Raw genomic sequence first — 23,176 nt, 5'->3', positions numbered from 1 at the left:
TCCATGTGTAAAATTGGGAAATGTTCATTCAGTCAACAGATATTCACTGTGTGCCACCTTTGGGACACAGGTATCCCTGGTCTTGCCTGAGAAAGCACCCAGCCAGGGTTGGGGGTGAGACAGTATGTATGTGACAGACATAGTCACAGATGGTGACATCTGGTGTGATCAGGGCTGTGACTGTGGGAGTCAGAGACTGCTTCCTCGAGCAGGCAGCACTTGAGCTTGCAGGGTGAGGTAGAGAAAGATGTTCTAGGCAAAGGGAACCGGGTAAGCAAAGGCTTGGTGGTGAAGTGCTGGTGTTGGAGCATGAGAGTGGAGGAAATGAGACCAGAGGGGAGGGGCAGGTGGTAGGAGCCAGTGGGTGGAAGCCCCTTGAGCCCCACTGGGTAATGGGGGGTCAGGTGAGGGGTAGGCAGGCAGGAGAGGTAGCCCCTGCCTGAGGGCTGGGGGTTGGTCTCAGAGACTCCTAGAAGTCTGGGGTGATTCTGCCCTGGTCTGGGGAATGGTTGAGGGGATCTGAGAGTCACACTTCCTCTGTGTGGGTGAGGGCATCCCCAGCAGTGTTTATGGGGCCGGCCCAGCAGCAAGTGCTGGGGCAGCCTCAGAGGTCAAGAGAAGGGGCAGGCCTTGCCATGGAGGGTGCCGGGGAGCCTCAGAGTCAATCTCCAACTCCTAGACCTCCAGGCCGAACCTTGACACCTCCAGCTGTCCCTCGCTCTGCCCATCTCTCCAAGCAGCCCCCGTCCCAAGCCTCCTGAGCAGGGTGAGCTGGGGTCAGGCCCTGACCGAAGGCCTCCCAGTCCAGCCCTCTGCAGACCCTGCCCCTGGCCACCCTCTTCTTGCCTCTGTGTGTGTGTCCAGCCACAGCCACTGTGGCTCAGGAGGCTTCCTGGGGAGGGATTTGAGGTGGGGGTTGGGGGTGGGGGCACTTCAGAAGGGTGAGCAGCAAAGGCTGAAAACACTGGAAGGTGCCACATGTTGAGTGCGTGCTCAATATGCCTGCAAGCCAGGCCTTTGTAGATTTCCATTCATACATTTCACAAATATCATCGATTGAGCATTTTCTAGATGTTGTCCTAGCCATGGAAGATACAACTGTGAGTAAGACAAGGTCTGTGCCTCTCAGTTAAAGAGTCTGACTTTAACAAATATCCATGTAAGGCAGTGTCCAGTAGTGATAAGTGGGCTGCTGAAAAAGGAAACAGAGTAAGGAGATAGAGGCTAATGGGGCGCTTTCTAGGATAGAGTGGTCAGGGAAGAAAGGCCTTGCATTTGAGGAGGTGCCCCAATGGGTATGAGGAGTCATAGAGATGCCTGGGCAAGAACATTCCAGCCAGAAGGAGCTCAGGACCCAGCAGTTGAGTGGGGGCACAGAGGGACAGGTTGCACAGGCCTGGCAGGCTGGCTGCTAGCTTTGGCTTTTACTCTGAGGGAGGTGGCAAGTCACTGGGGAGTGAGAACTGATCAGATTTGAGATCTGCTTCATCCCTCCCTCACAAGCCTGCAAGGTGGAGCTATCCTAATTCCATTACACAGATGAGGAAACTGAGGCTCAGAGAAGTTAGATGAATTCCCAAATCCCACAGCAGGAGGAGCCCCTGCCTGCTGCCTATCTGTCACAGTGTGCTCCATCACCAGAGCACTCTGCTGTCCTCCACGACTTCCTGTTGTCTGGACAGTAAGGACCAGGGTCTTAGCATGGCCTTCAAGGCCCTTCTCAGTCTGCACTCAGCCTCCCTCTCCCTCCTCCCCTTCTCCTCCCTGAGCCCTACCTGTCTCCACACTGTCCCCTTGAGAGGACCCTTGATTCAGATTCTGGCTCCTGAGTGACTGAGCCAGTTACTTAACCTCTCTGAGCCTGTTTCCTAATCTGTAACATGGCCTGAAGCCACCTGCTTGCTAGGTTGTTGGAAGGATTTTCTGAGGCAATCCATGTGATATGTTTAGTGTGGTTCTGGGTAGACGGTAAGCACCGCATAAACATGACCTTTTGTTGCTGCAAGCAGAGGTGGCCGGATCAGGTGAGCAAATTCCAGTGCTCCCTGTGGGCCTGCTGGAGAATGGAGAGGGGGACTGAGTCAGGGAGTCTTCCCTAGCTTTTGTCTGATTATATAGTTAGGAGACTGAGGTCACACATCAAATTGGAAGCCAAAGCCTGTGGGGCTGGTCCCCTTGTCTCCCTCTTTCCCTTCTAGCCCTAGCCCCAGCCCCACCTATGTGGTCACCCTCCCCAGCCAACACAGGCAGCTTCCCCTTTCACGTGCCAGCAGTAAGGGACCCCCTTTTCTCCTGTCTTCTGCATTCCAGGGGCCATCTAGAGAGTAGGCAGGTCTGGGTCCCTGTTCCCCTGAGCCCCTAGTTCTGGGGTGCAGAGGAGCCCACCAAGTCCCTCCTCCTTGGTGGGCAGGAGCTTTAGGTTTCCAGTGAGCTCACAGAGGAGTCAGCTGGCGGCCTCCCCTTCCCTCTTGGGGCAGGGTGGGTGCTGGCCCTCGGCCCCCAGGGCACGTGGTGAGGGTCTGTAGCTTGAGCGGTGGTGTCACTGGATCTGTCCACTCCCGCTGCCTGTGATTCTGTGGTCAGCCCTGTGCACTCCCACCCTGCTGCGATCAGCCCCATCTCTTCCTGTTTCTGCCTCATTTATGGTGTTCGGAGTCCCCCTCCTGCTCCCCCTGGGGGCAGCGGTCACAGGAGGATCTTCCTGGAGTCATCCTGTGGCTCCTCAGGCTGCCCCTTGCCCTCTGTGGGAGGAGTTGCCACGGGAAGTCCCCAGCCCATGTAGAGTGTGTCTGTGCCTGAGGGCCAGGGAGCCAGGCCACAGCCCTGTCTTGCTGGTGGTGGGAGCGCCCCAGGTCTCTGTAGGTGTGGGGCTGGTTGAGTCACCTTTCTGAGTGGGAAGGGCCTGAGCTAGGCCGAGGGTGAGGACTGGGAGAGTGGGGAGGGTCCTGGGGTGGGGCTGTGGAGGGTTGGGGTCAGGAGCTATGCCATGTATTAGATGAGCCCAGTGGGCTAGAGTATGCCCTGGTTGCAGGGGGCAGAGGCAGGAGGCAGCGGTGAGGGCCCAGAAGTCCAGGCAAGCTGAGAGGCCTGGGGTGAATGGGGGCAGCGTGGATGCCGGGCAGGGGTGTGCCCAAAACATGGTAAACAGGAAGGAGTTGGGGGAAGGGGCAGTGGTCCCCAGACCCATTTGGGGCCGGGGGTATGTGGTAGGGCCAGAGGGGCATAGTATGTGATAGACTTTTTGACAAAGCCTAAAACCAAACTATTTAACTTTCAGCTTCATTTATTTGCAAGTGAGGTATGTTAGACATTCCTGAGTCATCCTACACCTCCTTCCCTACCTGACCCTCTTTTGGGTTGGGGCTTGGGCATGAGGGGCCCCTGGGTGAGGCTTAAGTTATGGTGGGTGAGAGTCAGGGCCAGGGTGGGGTCTGATGGTGTCTTGAGGACAAACCTCAGGGACCCTGGCGTCTCAAGTTTATTAATGAGCCTCAGTCCATTTCCCATGTGAAAGTCTGAGGGCTACACTCTGTGCTGCTGGCCACCAGTGCCTGGGAGGGAGACCTTATTTGATTAGCTTTGTCTTAGACCCTTGGCAGGGTAAGGCGGGGGCAGGGAGGGGGCTTTGGGTGTCAGTCTCTTATTTTCCATCCAGATGGCCTAGGAAATTAGCAGTTTCTCTTATAATAGTTCTGTTAGTAATCTATACATGTTATACTTAAATGATAAAGCTACCTTATAATGATGGTTTTGGGGAGCAAACTGGAACAAACTCAATTGTAATGACTTAAAACATGTTTATCATTTTTTTCTAATTATAAAAGTGATACTCAATTGTGAAAACTTGAAACAGTGCAGACATGAAGGTTGTAGAAAGTGAAAATCTTTCAAGATTGGGGTTGGAGTTAGCGTGAGACCTGAAAGTGGGGTCAGCAATGCCTACTATCCCTTAGTCTTTCATGTCCCTTAGTCATTAATAAAACTGTGGTTTAGCATTTTATTAGGGTGATGCTGGTAGGGTTGCTGCAGGAAGGTTGTTAAAAGGTCCTGCCTCCCACCAGGTCCACTGTGTGTGGGTGTGCGTGTTGTGCACTGCTCAAAGGTGCCTGGCAGGTGTGTGGAAGTGAGGGCCAGGAGAAGGAAGACTGAAACCCAGCCTGTCCTCTTCTTGCTCAGCCGCTTTCCTTGGTGTGGGGCTCCTGGAAGAAGAGGAATCTTTTTCTTATTTGCCTAAAGGCCCCACCTGGGTTGGAGACAGCTCTTCTCCCCCTACTCCCCACAGTCCCCAAGGGGAGCTGGTGAGTTCATTGTATGATGGGAGTGTGCCGTGCCGGGGCATTCCAGGGGAGTTCCAGAATGCCGTGGAGTCAGGTCTGGTCTGGAGCTCTGCAGGGGGACATGGCTGGAGGTAGGCTGTGGTAGTCATTGGTGTCTGGGGTAACCGAGAACCTCAGGATGTGGAGGGAGTCTAGCCAAGAGCCTGGCTACAAGCCAGCACCCAGGGTCAGGACTAGCCAAGACCTTAGGGCTAGGGACAGGAAGTGACTGCCTGACGGCAGAGGAGTGAGCAGAAGAGCACGCTGGCCTCCAGTACACGTGCAGAGGCGTTTCATGGTCATCTGGGTGCCAGGCTCTAGGAGGCAGGGAGTGACAGCTCTACTTTGTGGAGGGGATACTGAGGCTCAGAACGTGATGTGACTTGCCCAGGGCTTCAGACAAGAAATGGTGGAGCCAGGACTGGAACCAGACTTGCCTTGCATACTGGGTGGGGAGGGGGTCCAGGCCTGGAGCCCAGGGACATTGCTGATAGACCCCCAACTCCCCACCAGCTAGCTGAGGCAGCTCTTCATTCCCCCAGGCCCTGGGGTCCCACTCAGTCCTCACTGCCCTGAGGGGCTGCTCCCCATCAGCCACCAGCACTCCGGAGACCCCAGAAGATAGGCCACACCACACATGGGCCAGGACAGGAATCTCCTGGTGCCAGGGAGAGTTATAGGGCAGAGATGTGGCCTGGAGTAGGACAGGAGACCCCAGTGTGCCTTCCTGGGACTGTTATGTGGTGGCCACCAGTCCCCGAGAGATGGAAAATAGGCTGCTTGGCCCAGGGGTTGGTCAGCTGCCCACTCGAAGGCTGTACCTGCTGCCTTTCCTGGCAGGGCTGGAGGGAGGTGGCTTCTGCAGAGGCGTGGGGGCCACTTCTGCACCCTCTGGGCTGGGAACCCAGCCCCCACTAGTTCCTCATATCTACGGAAGTGCCTCTAAGACTCTTGCCTGAGTGAGCGGAGCCTGGAGAAGGCCCAGGAGGGCAGCAGACCGAAGGGGCCCTGTGCAGAGGTATCACCTGGTGACTGGGCCAGGGAGGGGGCCAAGGGTGGGGTATTGGGCTGTGGGGTTGTTGCACACAGTTGAATTGCTGGTAGGGAGCTGTGTGTGGTGGGAAAGGGCAGATCTGAGGTGTGGCCATTGGGTGGGATGGTAGGTGTGTGTGGCCCTGGGAGATGTGTGGCCTTTGAGGTAGTGTGAGGTGTGCATTTGTGGTACCGGTGGGGTGTGGTTTGTAGACCCAGGCCTGGCCAGAGCTGGCTGTGTATGTTCTTGGTTCCTGTTGGGGAGCTCCAAGGAGTTTCCTGAGGTCTGGATGCTGGGGTCGCTGCCCCGCCTGCCTGTGCTGGGACAGCTGGGCCCAGGGTAGGGGATGAGGCTGTATAAGGGAGGTGGTGGTGGACAAGCTGAGGCCTCAGTTAGGACCCGTAGCCTGCCTTCCTCCCCTCCTTGCTCCCCGTAGGGCTAGATCTTTCCTTGAACTCAGGGCAGAGCCCTGTGTGGAGGCGAGCTGAGGATGCAATCAGGGGAGGCGGCCTGGCCAAGAGGACTCCAGAGCTGGGTGTGGAAAGGGTTAGGACCTTTAAGGCTGCCCTGATCCAGGGCTGACTCATGCAAATCAGAATGCAAAACAGGCTCAGGGAGGCCTCAAGAGAGGGCCACACCCACACGGTCAGCAGACTCTGCAGGTGACGGAGGGCCAGCCATTGAGCCTCTCTCTCTAAACATCTTCTGTTCCTACCCCACTGACATCTTCTGTCGCCAAATTCACCAGGTCCTTTTCTGTCCCTGGGCTTTGCACACCGAGTCCCCTTTGCCTGGAATGGCCTCCACCTGGCCACCTCCTACTTATCCTTCAAGGCCCAAGTCAGGGGTTCCTTCTAGAAGCCTCCCTTACTTCACCAGACAGAAGCAGTCATGTCCTCTGAAGTCCCCGTGAGCTCCAGCAGGTGACCTGATGAGTTTCTGCCTCACACAGCTTCCATGACATTGACATGGAGAAGAATCACGGCCTTAGCATTGTTATAAGAATGAATGAGGGGCTGGGCACGGTGGCTCACGCCTGTACTCCCAGCACTTTGGGAGGCCAAGAGGGGAGGCTCGCATGAACTCAGGAGTTCGAGACCAGCCTGGGCAACGTGGCAAAACCCCATCTCTACAAAAAGTACAAATAATAGCCAGGCATGGTGCATGCGCCTGTAGTCCCAGCTACTCTGGAGAGGCTGAGGTAGGAGGATCACTTAAGCCCAGGAGGCTGAGGTTGCAGTGAGCTAAGATCACACCACTGCACTCCAGCCTGGGTGACAGAGTGACCCTGTTCCAGAAAAGAAAAGGAACAAATGAGATGAAGGAGAAAATCTAGCAGGGGCTGGGCACATGGTTGCCAAATGGTATGCATTTAGGGAAAGAAGGAAGCTGGAGGGTGCCTGTCTTTGGCTAAGGCTCTGGGTCATCTTCTTGCTGGGCTGGTGAAACAGGTCACTAGTCAGTAGTGGGTAGAGATATTACCGTGGAGTTGCTGGGCTGGGACAGAGAAGGGGTGATGAGATCTGAACTCTGACCTTGGGGTTGAAATGGTAGGTAGAGGACAGAAGGGCAAAAGTTTTGGTTCCAGCAAGAGGGAGACTCAAGCCAGATGTGAAGAAGGACTGGCTGACAAGAATTAGAGATTCCAGGCGACCCTTACCTCTGGACTGGGACTGAGTGCACCTGTGAGCCCAGCCAGGTCCTGGGCACCACTGTGAACAGCAGAGGAGATAAGAAGGGGTACGGACTCTCAGGATACTCCAGGATACATGGAGGATTGGGTGGAGGTGGACCCCCACAAAACAAGCAACCAAAGAGCAGAAGCAGTGCCGAGATGTGGGGCTCAGCCTCAGAGGACTAGGAGCTTGAGGGGGCAGTCAGGGCAGACTTTTTGGAGGAGGCGGCCTGGAGCCACCTGAAGATGGAAGGATGTGGTTTACTCACTCATTGTCAGCAGACAACTTTGGGGGCTCCCTGTTTGCCAGGCCAGTGCCTAGTGTGAGAAATGACATGGAGGAAGTCGTGGACAGGGCCAGTCCAGCCTGGCTGGGGGTTGGGGTATGTCACTGACAATTTGAGCAAGTCACTTCCTCCCTGTGGGTGTTTGTTTCTTCATCTGTAAACGTCAGAGCTGGATGAAGTTGAATGACAGACCAAGGAGTTCTCGAAGGCACTGGGTACCATGGAAAGGCTTTGAGGGGGAGTGGGCTGTAGTTGGCACAGAGGAGAGACGCTGGAGGAATATGAGAGAGAAGGAGAGGCAGGATGGGGGTGTGGGGGTGCTGAAGCCTGACTGGGCCCTTGGGGTGGAGAGGAGGGAAACCCCTCAGCTCTTAGCTGTGCTGTCGCAACAGGATGACACTCCCTTCTGCCAGGTCCCTGCCTTCCTGAGGATGAGGACTCAGCGATGTGTCATAGCAGCTGAGGGGCTTAAACCTCCAAACTAGGGCTTGGATTAGGGTAGAGCAAGTGAGGCACTTGCCTCTGTTACAGAATTTGAGGGGGTACTAAAAAGCTCAGTAATTAGCTGGGTTTGGTCATGAGATCCTGTGGTCCCTGCTACTGGGGAGGGGGAGGTGGGAGGATCACTTGAGCCCAGGAGGTTGAGGCTGCAGTGAGCCATGATCATGCCACTGCACTCCAGCCTGGGCAACAAAGCGAGACCCTCCCTGTCTCAAAAAAAACAAAAGATAACTAAAATGTAAAAGCAATAACTATTTGTTTAAAAAAGGTCAGTATTCAAGGTATATATTTAATGCCATTTAAAAAATGAAAATTAATGCCAAAAATCCATGATGAGCAAAATATAAAACATTAACATTTTAAATAAAGAGAAGACCAGTACTGATGATTCTGTCTTTGCCTCAGGCTGCAGTGTGGCTTAGCAGGGCACTGCTCTGAACTTCTTTTTCCAATATGCTACTTTCTCCAGGAAGCCTTCCCTGACCCCAGCCTGGTTGAGGGCCCCATGGGCTGTTTTCACTGGCTGATGGTATCTGATCCCTTCCAGCCTGAGGTTCCTGGAGGGCCAGTCCAGGTCTGAGGTCTGGTTCATGCTTCCAGTGCCTTGAACAGGGCTGTTCCAAAGAGGTGTCAGTGCTGAGTCGCCATGTCTTTGATCTTAGCCAGATGCCCTTAGTGCAGGAATAGGAACTTGAGAGAGGCCCAGTAGGAAGCCAGGGTTTTCTCAGGGAGGTAAGTAGTTTCCTGTTTCCCAGACCTGGTCATTCCAGTGGGGTGGTTGGGACCATCATCTATCAATCTGTGTTAAACCCTTAGCACGGTGCCTGGCCTGTATATAGCAGGTGCTCAGTTTTTGTTTTTGTTTTTGAGCCGGAGTCTCACTCTGTCGCCCAGGCTGGATTGCAATGGTGCAATCTCGGCTCACTGCAACCTTTCAGGTTCAAGTGATTCTCCTGCCTCAGCCTCCCGAGTAGCTGGGATTACAGGCACCCACCACCATGCCCAGCTAATTTTTTCTATTTTTAGTAGAGACAGTCAGGCTGGTCTCGAACTCTTGACCTCAGGTGATCCACCCGCCTCGGCCTCCCAAAGTGCTGGGATTACAGTCATGAGCCACTGCCCCCAGCTCTCAGTTTGTGTTTTCAGAGGCAGTGAAGAGTGGTTAAAAGTGGATGGCCAGGCTGGTGGCTCATGCCTGTAATCCCAGCACTTTGGGAGGCAGAGGCAGGTAGATCACTTGAGCCCAGGAGCTCAAGACCAGCCTGGGCAACATGGCAAAACCCCATCTCTACAAAAAAATGGAAAAATTAGCCGGGCATGGTGGCGCAAGCCTGTAGTCCCAGGTACTTGGGAGGCTGACGTGGGATAATTGCTTGAGCCCAAGAGGCAGAGGTTGCGGTGAGCAGAGATTGTGCCACTGCACTCCAGCCCGGGTGACAGAGCGAGACTCTGTCTAAAAAAAAAATTTGAGAGCTACAGTCTCCAGTACGAATAGAGTGTAAGCCACAATGCAATTTAAACTGTCCAAGTGAAATTAATGTTAATAATATATTTCATCATGTAAACAATAGGGAAAATTATTGAGATATTTTGCATTCTTTTTTTCTTTTGTGCACAGTCTTCAAAATCCACTGTGTTCAAAATCTAGCACATCATATTCCAGGGACCACATTTCAAATGTCCAACAGCCATGTGTGGCTACTGCTGGCTGCTATTGGACAGCACAGGGCTAGACTATATTCATACTGCCTCCTTCTTAGGTGTGTGGCTTTGGAAAGTTATTTAACCTCCCTTTATCTCAGTTTCTTCATCTTAAAACAGGGATAGCAATCATATGTATCTGTTAGGGCTGCTGTGAGGCTTTAATGAGTTAATATAAAGTGCTTGGATACCTGGCATGCAGTAAGCACTGTTTATGTGGTCTCTTTTTCTTGTTTCAAATTGTCGTTTGAGTAGCACTGCCATTTTTGCCAATGCTTTCATCTGAAGTGCTAGCTACTTAAAGGTTGTTTTTTAAATACTCACTTTTGGGCTGGGTGCAGTGGCTTATGCCTATAATCTCAGCACTTTGGGAGGTCATAGTGGGAGGATTGCTTGAGGCCAGGAGTTTGAGACCAGCCTGGGCAACATACTGAGACCCTGTCTTTACAAAAAATAACAAAATTAGCTGGGCACAGTGGCGTGCACTTGTAGTTCCAGCTACTCAGGTGGCTGAGGCAGGAAGATTGCTTGAGCCTGGGAGTTGGGGGTTGCAGTAAGCTATGATTGCACTACTACACTCCAGCCTGGGCAACAGAGCAAGATCCTGTCTCAAAAATAAAATAAGTCTAGGTGCGGTCGCTCACACCTGTAATTCTAGCAATTGGGGTGGCTGAGGTGGGTGGATCACTTGAGGTCAGGAGTTCAAGACCAGCCTGGCCAACATGGCAAAACCACATCTCTACTAAAAATACAAAAATTAGCTGGGCATGGTGATACGCACCTGTAGTCCCAGCTACTCGGGAGGCTGAGACAAGAGAATCGTGCTTGAACTTGGGAGGTGGAGGCTGCAGTGAGCCAAGATTGCACTACTGCACTCCAGCTGGGGCAACGAGGGAGACTCTGTCTCAAAAAAAAAAAAAAAAAAAAATATTTAAAAAATGTATACCTGTTTTAGCCCTATCCTAAGCAGTGATAATCATGGAGTTTACTTAAGATAAATACCTGTTTATGTGTTTGTAAGATGTAAAATGTTCATGAATGCCTGCTGAAGCCATTATGCGGAGCACAGCAGTTTTGAAGTTAACTCTAGTGTTGGCAGACCTGACTGTTCCAGGCCCTGGGGAGGGAGACCTGTCCATGCCACCCCACTGGTCCCTAGCCCCACAGAGCCTTGGCCATCTGCATAGCAAGGGTGGTGGCCTGCCTAGGGGTATCCTATTCTTTTTCCTCCTGCCTGGAAGCATCCCCTTTTGGTCTGTTTTCCTCAACCTCCCCTACATATTTAGGGGCAGGGCCCTGGGGTCTCATGCCCCTGACTCAGTTACCCTACTTGTGCCCTCAGGCCACTTCATGGTCCCCAGGCTTAGTGGAGAGGGTCCTGTGTCCCTGGGTCCTCTAAGGTCCCCCACCTCTCCTGACAGGCTCTGTGTCAGGGAGACCTCTTTAGTCATAGGGCTGCATTGTCCCTTCCTCCCTTCCTGGGGCTGTCCCTTCCACAGTCTGCCCCTATACACATCCCAGCACTGGTCTTGCGGGGCCAGAGAGTGGGGAAGTCCTGACTCCTCTTTACCACCTGTGCGGCCCCCGCATCGGACAGGCCTGTCTGTCTGCCTTCTCCCTCCAGGAAGGCCTTCCTCTGGTCTGACTTCTGTTGCCAGCTTCCATGAGCATAAGGTTCCCTGAAGCCTTTCCTCTTCCCTCTTCCCTCTTCCTTCTCTTCCTCTTCTTCCACGTCTTCCCCATCTCTTCTTTTTTCTTTTCTTTTTTTTGAGACAGGGTCTGGCTCTGTTGCCCAGGCTGGAGTGCAGTGGCTCAATCACAGCTCACTGCAGCCTCCACCTCCTGGGCTCAAGTGATTCTCCCACCTCAGCCTCCTGAGTTCCTGGGACTACAGGCACACACTACCACACCTGGATAATTTTTGTATTTTTGTTGTACAGATGGGGGTCTCCTTATGTTGCCCAGGCTGGTTTTGAACTCCTGGACTTGAATCCACCTGCCTCAGCCTCCCAAAGTGCTGGGATTATAGGCATGGGCTACTGTGCCTGGCCCCCATTTCTTCTTTCCTTTTCCCTGTCCCTCTCCCTCTTCCTCTCTCCTTCTCTGGCATCTCATAGTGGCCTTGCCTCACGGACTTTCTCTTCCATCCTTGTCCTTGCAGCTCCCGCGTCAGGCCGAGATGAGGAGCTCTTCAGAATAGCTGCTGTCTCTGGGAGGACCCGGGCATCTTTGGCAGCCCAGCTGGTGAGTCAGGAGGTGGAGCGGTGGGAACAGGGCTGGCTGTGGCATGCTAGGCCTTAACATTGAGGTGGGGGGAGGCTTGATGGAGGCTGACACCTGATAGCCCATTTTCCATTTTGAGAACTGAGCTTGAGAGGCAGAGGGTGAGGCCCAGAGAGCTTGCTACGAGCCTCCCAGCAGGCCTTGGAACCTTGGAACAGGGTGGGGGTATGGGACAAAGGGACAAGGCAGAGGCCAGCAGGTTGGATTGCAGGTCTGTGTGTATGTATCTCCTCATTGGATTCCCCTCCCTGCCTGGCAAGTTTCGTTCCCTTTCTCATTCTCAGGCTCTATTCATGGTTATCACATTCCCTTTTAATTTTTATTTACTTTTTGGAAAATGATACAAAATTTAAAAGATACAGAAGGGTATAGTGTCTCCTGTCTTCCCAGCTGTCAATTCCCGTCCCCAAACTCAGTTTCATATATATCCATCCAGTTTTCTGTGTTTATATTTGCATATATCTATAACATATGTATATTTTTTCTTTTTCTTTAACCGAGATGTTTACATAACACTGTTCTGCATCTTGCTTTTCCACTTAACACATCTCTAATATCATTTTATATGAACTTTAGAATCTGCTGGTCTCAACAAATTCCAGTTGGTAATTTTAGTTGGGATGGTGTTAAAGTTTTAGCTTAACCCTGGAGGAACTGACATCTTTATAATGTTGAAGTGAAAAGTCTCCCTCTCCTCAGAGGTGGATTTCCAGGGAAGCTGGAGTTTGAGGTGCAGGGCTCCTTCCAGGATCTAAAGAGGGGCCTGAACAGTGTGTGCATGTGGTCATGTGTTTTTGTGAATTTTGCAAAAGTGAGATACTCTTTTTTTTTTTTTTTTTTTTTTTTTTTTTTTTTTTTTTTTGAGACGGAGTCTCGCTCTGTCGCCCAGGCTGGATGCAGTGGCACGATCTCGGCTCAAAAAGTGAGATACTCTTAAGGAGAATGTGTTAGTCTGTTTTGCATTGCAATCAAGGAATACCCTGAGTAATTCATAAAGAAAAGAGGTGTATTTGGCTCAGGGCTCTGCAGGCTGTATAAGCATGGCACCAGCATCTGCTCAGCTTCTGGTGAGGCCTCAGGAAGCTTTTAGTCAGGGCAGAAGGCAAAGCGGGAGCAGGCATGTCACATGGTGAGAGAGGAAGCAAGAGAGAAGCCAGGCTCTTTTAACCAGCTAGCTCTTACGTGAACAAATAGAGTGAGAACTCACTTGTTACCGTGGGGAGGGCACCAAGCTATTCATGAGGGATCTGTCCCTGTGACCCCAAACACCTCCCACTAGGTCCACCTCCAACATTGGGGGTCACATTTCAACATGAAATTTGGAGGGGACAAACATCCAAACCATATCAGAGGGCACTTAAGTTGTATAAGCTTCAGGCCCCATGAACTTCAGGCCCTGTGAACTCTGCATCTTCCACTGTTCCCTCCTGTCCCTTCAGGCCTTAGTTTTCTTCCTAGGAGGAAGCTGGTAACTGTTGTCACCTTGCCCCCATGTGTCTTTTCAGAGATACTTTGTTCATTTACCCATAGCTGCACACTGCTCCATGCACCTCCTTGTTTTTTTCACAGAGAGAGAATGTTACACAAACTGTTCTGCACTTTTCTTTACTCCTTTAACAGTGTATCTTGTAGATCATCCCATGTCACTATGTAAGGAGTTTCCTCATTCTTATGGCCGCTCAGTTTCTATCGCACAACTATACCATAATTTAGTTAACTATTCTCCCATTGATGGCCATTTTGGTTATTTATATTCTTTTGCTATTAAACACAGGCACTGCAGCCAGTAACCTTCTATATATGTCAATTCTGGCGGGTGCCAGTAAAAATGCAGGCTGAGTGCCTACGGGTGGCTGGGTCAGCCATCTGCATCTCTTTTTTTGGGGGGGTGGGGGGATAAAGTGTCTCCCAGGCTGGAATGCAATGGTGTGATCTCAGCTCACTGCAACCTCCACATCCTGGGTTCAAGCGATTCTCCTGCGCCTCAGACTCCTAAGTAGCTGGGATTACAGGTGTCTGCCACTATGCCTGGCTAACTTTTTGTATTTTTAGTAGAGATGGGGTTTTACCATGTTGACCAGGCTGATCTCGAATTCCTGACCTCAAGTGTTGGGATTACAGGGGTGAACCACCGCTCCCAGCCCAGACATCTGCATCTCTTAGGGCTTTCATGCCTAGAGGCATTCCACGGCCAGGGAGGGGATGCCCTACCACATTACCAATGCCTGTATTTTCCAACTTTATTGCTCTTTGCCAATCCGATAGGTAGAAAGTAGTATTTCAAAATATTTTACATTCGTATTTCCTAGTGTGGGGGAGGTTAAGTTCCTTTTCAGATATTTAAGAGCCATTTATATTTTCCTTTGTAAATTTTTTCATTCATACTCTTTGCCCATTTTTCTGTTAGATTATTGATCCATTTCTTATTTCTGCATGCTTTTCAACTTTTAGGAAAATGAGCCCTTTGTGTGGAATATGAGTGGCAGATATCCTCTAGCTTGTTGTTTAGCTCTTGGCTTTGCTTATGGTGCTTTTTACTGTGCAAGAGTGCTTGATTTTTGTAGAGTTGAATATTTCAGTCTTTTCTGTGTACCTTCTGGACTTGTTTCATTTCCAGAAGGCTTTTGCCTCTCTGAAATGATTTTTTTTTTTTTTTTTTTTAGAGACAGTTTCGCTCTGTTGCCCAGGGTGGAGTGCAGTGGTGTGCAGTGGTGTGATCATAGCTCACTGCAGCCTTGAACTCCTAGGCTCAAGCAATTCTCCCACCTCATCCTCACAAGTGGCTGAGACTACAAGTGCACAGCTAGCTAATTTTTAGGTTTTTTTTTTTTTTTTTTTTTTTTTTTGTAGAGACAGAGTCTTGCTGTGTTGCCCAGGCTGGTCTTAAACTCCTGGCCTCAAGCAGTCCTCTTGCTTTAGCCTCCCAAAGTGTTGGGATTACAGGCATGAGCCAGCATACCCAGCCCTAGGATGATTTTGTAAATCCTTTCATTTTTTATTTATTTATTTATTTATTTTTTTTTTTTTCTGAAATGGAGTCTCTCTCTGTTGCCCAGGCTGAAGTGCAGTAATCTCGGCTCACTGCAACCTCCACCTCCTGGGTTCAAGCAATTCTGCCTTAGCCTCCTGAGTAGCTGAGATTACAGGTGCTTGCCACCACGCCCGGCTAATTTTTTGTATTTTTAGTAGAGATGAGGGTTTGCCTTGTTGGCCAAGTTGGTCTCAAACTCCTGATCTCAGGGAATCTGCCTGCCTTGGCATCCCTAAGTGCTGGGATTATAAGTGTGAGCCACCTTGCCCGGCTGTGGTTTTTTAAAATACTGAAATCTTTGATCCAGCTGTAATTTTTCTTGTTGTAAAGTGTGAGGTAGGGATCCACATTAGTTTTTTTTTGAGAGCGCTCCACAGCTGTCCCAACAACTTAATAATCCCTTGTTTCCCCACAAGTTTGAGAGGCTACTTTTAGTGTATCCTAAATTTGTATATGTATTTGGGTCTACTTTTGAACTTTCTGTTCTGTTTAATTGATTTGTCTGTTCATGCACTGTTACATGTTAATCATTGTGGCTTTATAATGTTTTAACATGTGGTGAGGTTGACTCCTACTCTTTACCCTCCCTGCCTTCCACCCCTGCTTCCGGAATTTTCCTGACTGTTCCTGCTTATTTTTCCACATGAACTTTCAAATCAGCTTGTTTAGCTTCAAAAAAAATTCTATGTACATATTTAGTTAGCTTGTGTACATTTATAAAGTAACTTAGACATCATTAATCTCTTTATGTTGTCTTCTATCCAGAACTTACTGTGCTCTGCCATTTGTCCAGGTCTTCTTTTTGTCCCTCAGTAACACTCTCAATTTTTCTTCCTATCACTGTTGTTTATCTCTTAGGAAGTTTATTCTTGGTGTTTTCTATTTTGTGATGCTCTTGTAAATGGGGTCTTTCATCCTGGTTTCTACCTGTTTATTGCTTATAAATATTGATTTCTGTTATATTAATTTTTGTTTGTTTGTTTCTTGTTTTTTTTTTTTTTTTTTGAGACGGAGCCTCGCTCTGTTGCCCAGGCTGGGGTGCAGCAGCATGATCTCAGCTCATGGCAACCTCTGCCTCCTGGGTTCAAGCAATTCTCCTGCCTCAGCCTCCTGAGCAGCTGGGACTACAGGCGCATGCCACCACGCCTGGCTAATTTTTTGTATTTTAGTAGAGATGGGGTTTCACTGTATTGCCCAGGTTGGTCTCAAACTCCTGAGCTCAGGCAATCCCCCCACCTCGGCCTCCCAAAGTGCTAGGATTACAGGCGTGCCCGGCCAGTCCGTTATATTAATTTTGAACCCAACTATCTTACTAAAGTCTTTACTGGTTGTTATAGCTTCTCAGTTGAGCTTCTTGGGCTTTCGAACTCAACACTCATATTATTGGCAATAAATGGATAGTTTATCTCTTCCTTTCTGATTTTAATACCTCTTGTTTATTTTTGTTGTCCAGAGCTTTCAGAGCAATGTGAGGAATAATAATAACAACAGTAAAATGGGTATCCTTTTCTCATTTAAGAAAGTATCAACTTATTTCTGTTTTAGTAAGATTTTTGTTTGTGTAAGTAAGCTGGATATTGAGTTTTATCATATGCCTCTTTAGTGTCCATGGAGATGATCAGATGACTTTTCCCTTTGATCTGCTAATCACCTCTTTTGGTCACCTCTTCATATCACCTCTTGACTCCCACCAGGCCAGGAGCTCTTGATTACAGGGTGCAGGGGTAGAGCCTGAGTCCCCATTGCCTAGTGCCAGGCTATTTTGAAAGAACAAATGGATGAATGGCCTTAGTGATGGGAGGGTTTACCCAATTCCAGGGCCAGGCCCCCAGAGGCCATGTGATGCTGGGTTTACTCACCTCCCACAGCATTTCACTTCCTCCAGGGGCATGGAGGTAGGGGGAGGCTAGTCTCAGCTCCCAGACTGGGCTTGCAGGAGGGACCAGCAGTGGTATCCTTCAATGCTCGCTGAGCCCTTGGCCTGGCCCTCACTGGGAACTGGTGCCTCAGAGGGAATTAGCCCTGCCCTGGGTCTTGCAGAGGGCAGTGGGGAGGAGGTATGAGACACAGCACCAATCATGCCACCGGCCATTCTCGCGGCAGTAGCCAAGGCTGTGTGTTGGGATGTGGGGTGGTACCAACCCCAGAGATCATGGAGGGTTTCCTAGAGAAGAAAACGTGAGCTGGATGCTGGGATAGCACAGGGGAAGGGGTGAGGGGGTTCAGGCGGAGAGAAGAGCCTGTGTGTTCAGAGACCTGGCAGTACCTGGCCTTGCTTAGCACATGGAGCACAGGGGAGGAAGCTCCAGGACAGAACTTGAACCTATGGCTTGAGAGAGCCATGCAGGCTGCTGGTGAGGGGACCACTCTTCGGCAGCCCTGCCTCTGACCTGTGCCTGTTTGTCTATTCTAGCTCTGGACAAAGCCTGCCGGTCAGGCCTCCGCTGGCAGGAACCATGGCAGAGGCTGGAGATGCTGCGCTATCGGTGGCCGAGTGGCTGCGGGCATTGCACCTGGAGCAGTACACGGGGCTCTTTGAGCAGCATGGCCTGGTGTGGGCCACTGAGTGCCAAGGCCTCAGCGACGCCCGCCTGATGGACATGGGCATGCTACTCCCTGGTCACCGCCGCCGCATCCTGGCTGGCCTTCTCCGTGCCCATACCCCACCGGCCCCTGCACCCCGCCCCACCCCACGGCCTGTGCCCATGAAGCGCCACATCTTTCGCTCACCACCTGTGCCCGCCACTCCACCCGAGCTGCTGCCCGCCGCTACAGAGGATGAGGGGCTCCCCGCTGCCCCACCCATCCCTCCCCGGAGGAGCTGCCTTCCGCCTACCTGCTTCACCACCCCGTCCACAGCTGCCCCAGACCCTGTGCTGCCCCCACTACCTGCTAAGCGGCATTTGGCAGAGCTGAGCGTTCCACCCGTGCCGCCCCGCACCGGACCCCCCCGCCTGCTGGTGAGGTGAGTGGATGCCACCCAGGGTGGGAGGCGCACAGGCAGAGTATCCCAGAGGGTAGATGGGGAGTTTGTGGCCTTTGATGCTGGGGTAAGAAAGGTGCTTCGGAAGTGCAGGGGGAACAGCATGTGAAAAGCTCGGAGGACAGGAGAGCTGCCTGGTGACTCGGGAGGAGGGGAGAGCTGTGCAGGTACTCAGCCCAGTGCCTGGGCTGCTGGGCGTGTGCCAGTGAGGCCTCCAGGTTTCTGTCTTGGGTGGCTGGGTGGACAGTCATGCCATCACTGACCCAGGGACAGAAGTGAGTTTGGGAGGAAGTCGAGTTCAGCTTGGGACCTGGCAAGTGTGAGATACTGCAGGGCATCAGGGTCCATGCCGGCATCAAGAGGCAACATGTGTAGGAAACGGAAAGCTGCGGGGTAGGTTTGGGGGTGAGGGGACTGCCCAGGTCCTGGTGCTGTGCTCATCACACCCTGTCCCCTTCTCCCACTGCCAAATGTCAGCAAATCCTGGGACACTTCTCAGGCCTCATCCAGCATGCCCTCCCTCCTAAGAACTATTTCCCCTCCGGGGCTTCTGGTACCCTGTGTTTTCTTGAGTTTCCCCTGGCTCCTGTGGATGTTCCATGTTAATCTCCTTCACAGATGCCCTCCCTTCCTGCCATCTGCTGGGGTGCCCAGCTGTCAGGGAGCATCCCCAGACAGGGTAGATATGTGTTTGGGGTGAAGGAGATTTGGTGGAGCATGTGGGCGAAGTCAGGCTAATCTTGGAAGGCTTCTTGGAGGAGGAAGGGGTGTGTGGAGAGAGGTCTCCTGGTCCCTGTTTTTTATTGCTGGGCACTCTGCTGGGCTCTGTGCTTCCATGGTCTCCATGATCCGTGCAGCAGACCTTCTGGGAGATTTGTGTGCTGGCTTTACAAGCAGGACATGAACAAATCAGAGGGAGAGCAGGGAGGGGGCCCTGGCTGGATCTATGCCAAGGACATACTCAGGGGGCCTTGTGGGGAGGGTCTGGGAGATTCTTCCCACCCAGGGAGGAGCATTAAGTCAGGGGGCCTTGAAGGCCAAGCTAGTGCTGTGGTGTCTTGAGGGTTGATTGGTAGAAGCACAAAAAGGGTACATGCTCTTCCTGAGTTCACACAACTGGTAACAGGTATAGGGTCTCTCCAGGAACCTGGAGGGAAGCTCAGATTGAAGTTTCCTGGTGCCCTTGCGCCCTCTAGTGACCATTCTTCTGCATGCAGGAGCGTTTTCTATTTCAACCCCATCAGCTTGGGCGGGAGAGAGAGAGAAAGAGAAAGAGAGAGGGAGAGGGGATAGAGGAGAGAAAAGGATAGAGGAGAGAAAGGCTGTCTGTCTGTCTCTGGGGTTGGAAGTGGGTGAACAAAGGGAAGAAGCAGGGCCCTGCCCAGGTCCCCTCTCAGGCCCTTCCTGTGACTCCCGGACTGGCAGTGGAGGCCTGGATTCCTACTTGGGAGGCAGGATGCCTGGGTCGGGCCCAGCTAGCTTTGTGACTCTGATGAGGACCTGCTCCTCTGGGCCTATTTCCCCATCAGGCGCCCTCTGTGGTCCTCCATAGCCTTCTGGGCCCTCCTGGCACTGACATCTGAGTTCAGGAGGCTTGCTGGGTAGGAGGAAGTCCTGTCCACACCCCAGGGCCCCAGGGTACCAACCTCTACTCTCAGAGCCTGTCTGAACATAGCCATTTAGGCAACATGAGGAGGAGGCCAGGTGCCATGGTCAGGAAAAGGTCTGGCCCCTTGTAGTTCGAGTACCCAAAATCTGTTCTGTGCTAAGAGAATCGGAAGAAAATTATTCCTGCAATTTGGGACTATTCCTTACAGCAGAGTATGGTAGTGGGTAAGCTACCAAGCCTGGCTTCTTGTGTCCTGGGGTCTTTGGCAGTTGGAGTCATGGGCATCTGCAGTCCTCAGCTTTGTACACACTCAACTCAGAGAGTGTATGGTCTTCAAAGCCCTGTGGTAGAAAAAACTCCCAGCAGATGGAGCCTCATGTGTGTATACCAGGCCAAGACTGAGTACAGTAGTGATCAGGGTGGGGGCCAACATGGACCCTGACTGGCCACGTTGTCCCCTCTCAGTCCCTTCCTGTGACCCCCAGGCTCCATGGCATGTAGAGGAACACTGCTCCTGCCCACCCCCGCCTTGTGGGAGTCCCATCACAGTGTCTCATGACATGGCCTTCCTACCCCTGCTTGCAACCTCTTGTGATGGGGAACTCACTCTCTCAACCTTAGGGCCTTTCACACAAGGTCATGTGGTGGCTGAGGCCAGTCATCTCCAGGCTCCCCAGTGGAGTTTGGGGGTGGATGCGTGTGCATGTGTGTACTCTCAGTGTCTCGAGTCAGTGTGAGGCATGTCTGGGCTAGTCAGTGTGTGCACCCATATGGATGGGTGTGGGTGGTAGTGCAAGCTGTCAGGGTAGTAGAATGTCTGTGCATTTACACATTCAGACAGGTTCTGAGAGTGTGTGCTACTAAGATGTAGAAGCATGTAGGGATTTGTACAGTTTCAGTGGTGACATGGAGTGGTGTGTATGTGAGTTATCAGGACCTTTGTGCTCACATTACTGCTGTGGTGGAGACCCCAACAGTGTGTGACTACATCTGTGAGTGTGCACGTGCTGTTTGAGCAGTACATGGAGTTTGTGTTATTTGTGCACTGTCAGGCTTGAGCCAGTGTGTGCACATGTGTGTACATGTGCTGCCAAGACGGAGAGCCCATTAGGATGGCAGCTCCACTGGGGCCAGGATCCTAGTCGATTTTGTTTGCTGCAGAATCCTCAACATCTAGAACAGTGCTGGGTGCCTAATAGGCCCTTGGGAAGTATATTGTGTGGGTGAGTAAATGAATGCCAATGTGAGCTTGTGTACTGGCATGTGCTGAGCTTGGGGTGCATGTGGGTAAACATGCATGTGACTCAGCACCCATTGAGTGCCCTCAGCACAGCCGGGCCATAGGGCCCTGAGCTCACCACCCCAGCTCCCTGTCCGCCATCCTACTACCCAGCCTACGTCATCCCAGATATTTTAGGAAGAGAGAGGTCTTCAGAGGAGACAGGTGGGAAGAACGAGGCTGTGATAGGATTCTAGGCTACAGACCAAGGTTTAGGCAAATCAGAAAACGAGCAAGGATGGAGTTCCCTCCTCCCAGCCCTGGCATGGCCCAGGACTCTCAGAACCAGGCTCATCATTCTGCCTGGCCTAGGGGGACTCTACATCACCCCCAGAGTCTGCACCCCCTGCCATTATTATTATTATTATTATCATCATTATTATTAATAGAGACTATGTCTCTCTCTGTTGCTCAGGCTGGAGTGTAATGGTGCCATGATAGCTCACGGTAGCCTCGAACTCCTGGGCTCAAGCAATCCTCCCACCTCAGCCTCCCAAGTAGCTGGGACTACAAGTGCGTGCTACCACACCTGGCTAATTTTTAAATCTTTTGTAAAGACGAGGTCTCCCTTTGTTGCCCATGCTGGCCTTGAACTCCAGGGCTCAAGCAATGCTCCTGCCTCAACCTCCCAAAGCACTGGGATTACAGGTGTGAGCCACCGCACTCGGCCCCCTACCATTAATTTAAACTCGTGGTGGGGAGCTTGGTGAGGAGCCCAGAGATGCTGAGATACTTCCCCAGAGTCACCTAGCCCTGTAGAGGGGAAGCCGGTGTCCAGACCCTGCCTCCTGGCTTCAGGTCAGGTCTACTCAGCTCTAAGTGCCGCAGACATGAGCCCTGTGAACTGGCTTCCCTGAGGGTGGCAGAGGGGTCATTTCTGATGTGAGGTTCCAGGGTCACACCACAGATCCCCTCCCAGCTTGCTCTGGCCTTTGGTGTCCGCCTCTGATACCTGGATGCCTGGAGGCACCTCAGGAAGAGGGAGTGTGTGCCCAGAAGGCAGCTGCCCAGCTGGAGCCACACTGCCAGGCTTCCCTCCTGTGCCCTTGACTGCCCTGCAGTCCAGCCAATCCCTGGTCTTCCTGGAGGCTGGTCACTTGTTGCCAGGGCAGAACTTGCGCCCTTCAAAGATCCTCTTTCCTAGCCTCTCTGTCTCCTTATGTGGGTGGAGTGGTGGAGAGGCCACCACCAGGGCTTGTCAGTCAGGACTTCCTGGGCATCCACCCTGTGAGGGCCTGCAAGATCAGTGGACACTGTTGGTTGTCTCATCCCAGCTTGGGTGGGGGTGCAGCCTGGGGGCGGGGAGGAAGTGTCTGCCCCGGGGGATTCTGGGTGACTTTTCGCTTTCTCAGTGTTTTCAGGAAGTGTGTGTGTTGGCCACGGCTACAGGAGGTGGGGGAGACACAAAGCAGGAAGCCTCCGGGAGACCAGAGCTGGGTGCAGACATACACACACACATACACACAGACACACAGAGACACACAGACACACAGAGTCACACACACTCACACACACTCTCTCTCTTTCCCTTCCTCTCTTTCTCTTTCTCTCTCTCTCCTCTCTCTCTCTCTCTGTCGTCTTTCCTCCTGGACAGATCCACAGTTATACACAGAAACAAACACACACGCATGTAGAGAAGTGATTCACAAACACTTAAAGACATAAATCACAGGTGCAAAGCCATACCTGGGCTCAAAAACCTCCAAGAGAACGCAGCCTCAGACCCACCCAGGGGCCAGGGGCCAGGGGCCAGGCTGTTTGCGAGACCAGCCCAGGCGGGACCCAGGCTTGCACGGGCAGGTACACGACATTCTTGGGCATACGCAGCCCGCCTGGCCAGAGCTGTGGGAGTCCTCAGCCCCAAGACCCAGCAGGCGTCTGAGGGTAAGCGAGGTGCTGCCGTTGCTGTTGTTGCTGTCGGGCACGTAGGAGGGAGGCCCTGGGAGGGCTGAAGTCCCTGTCTGTCACCTCTGGCCTGGTTTTCTGTGCTGCTGTCCTCCCCCTCCTCTTTTTTTTCTCTTAGGGTTTTGTCTTCTTTCACTTTCCCTACTTCTTCTCTTTTTTGCCTGCCTTTTCCTTTTCTCCCCTCGTCTCATCCCTCCCTCTCTCCTGGGCTTTCTAGGTCTCCACCTCCCCATACACCTCTCCTGGGTCCACCAGGAGCCCATGGTGCCTGTTTTCTGGGTCTTTCTCAGACTCTGCCCCACAGAATGCTCCTCTTTGGGGTTCTTGCCCCTTGGGGGCCTGGTGCTGATCACCTCACTTCTCTGCTTCCAGCTCCCTACACCCCTCTGGGGATTCCCTCGGGGAGGCTAATTTGGCTTATTTCACTGTCAAGTTCAAGGGTGCCATGATTCTGAACCTCCCACTTCCAGACCAGGGTGATGGGGAGATGATGTGCTTCTCCTCCTCCCCAGGACTAGTGCTGTGGTGGGTGCTTATGGAGTGTGGGAGCCGGTCTCCCCTTTCCTCAGTTAC

General features: G+C 52.1%; 1 protein-coding gene across 13 annotated transcripts in view; it reads left to right on the top strand.

Moving 5' to 3' along the window:
- Positions 1-23,176, top strand: part of ARAP1 (ArfGAP with RhoGAP domain, ankyrin repeat and PH domain 1) — a 68,360-nt gene that overhangs the window by 8,264 nt on the left and 36,920 nt on the right. For 7 of the 13 annotated variants that reach the window (XM_055282845.2, XM_055282841.2, XM_063641319.1 and 4 more), the window contains 2 exons: positions 11,675-11,757; positions 17,241-17,792. In XM_055282845.2, coding sequence (XP_055138820.1) covers positions 17,284-17,792 — 509 coding nt within the window. In that variant the 5' untranslated portion in view covers positions 11,675-11,757; positions 17,241-17,283. Of the gene's footprint in view, positions 1-4,283; positions 4,409-4,620; positions 5,335-11,674; positions 11,758-17,240; positions 17,793-22,057; positions 22,583-23,176 lie in introns of those variants that run through there. The other 6 variants (XM_063641318.1, XM_055282844.2, XM_055282843.2 and 3 more) reach the window with 5 other exon arrangements.

Source organism: Symphalangus syndactylus, chromosome 6 (assembly GCF_028878055.3).
Source record: "Symphalangus syndactylus isolate Jambi chromosome 6, NHGRI_mSymSyn1-v2.1_pri, whole genome shotgun sequence".
Lineage (NCBI taxonomy): Eukaryota > Metazoa > Chordata > Mammalia > Primates > Hylobatidae > Symphalangus > Symphalangus syndactylus.
Note: the sequence above shows the minus strand (reverse complement) of the source record. Positions and strands in the feature narration are given on the sequence as shown.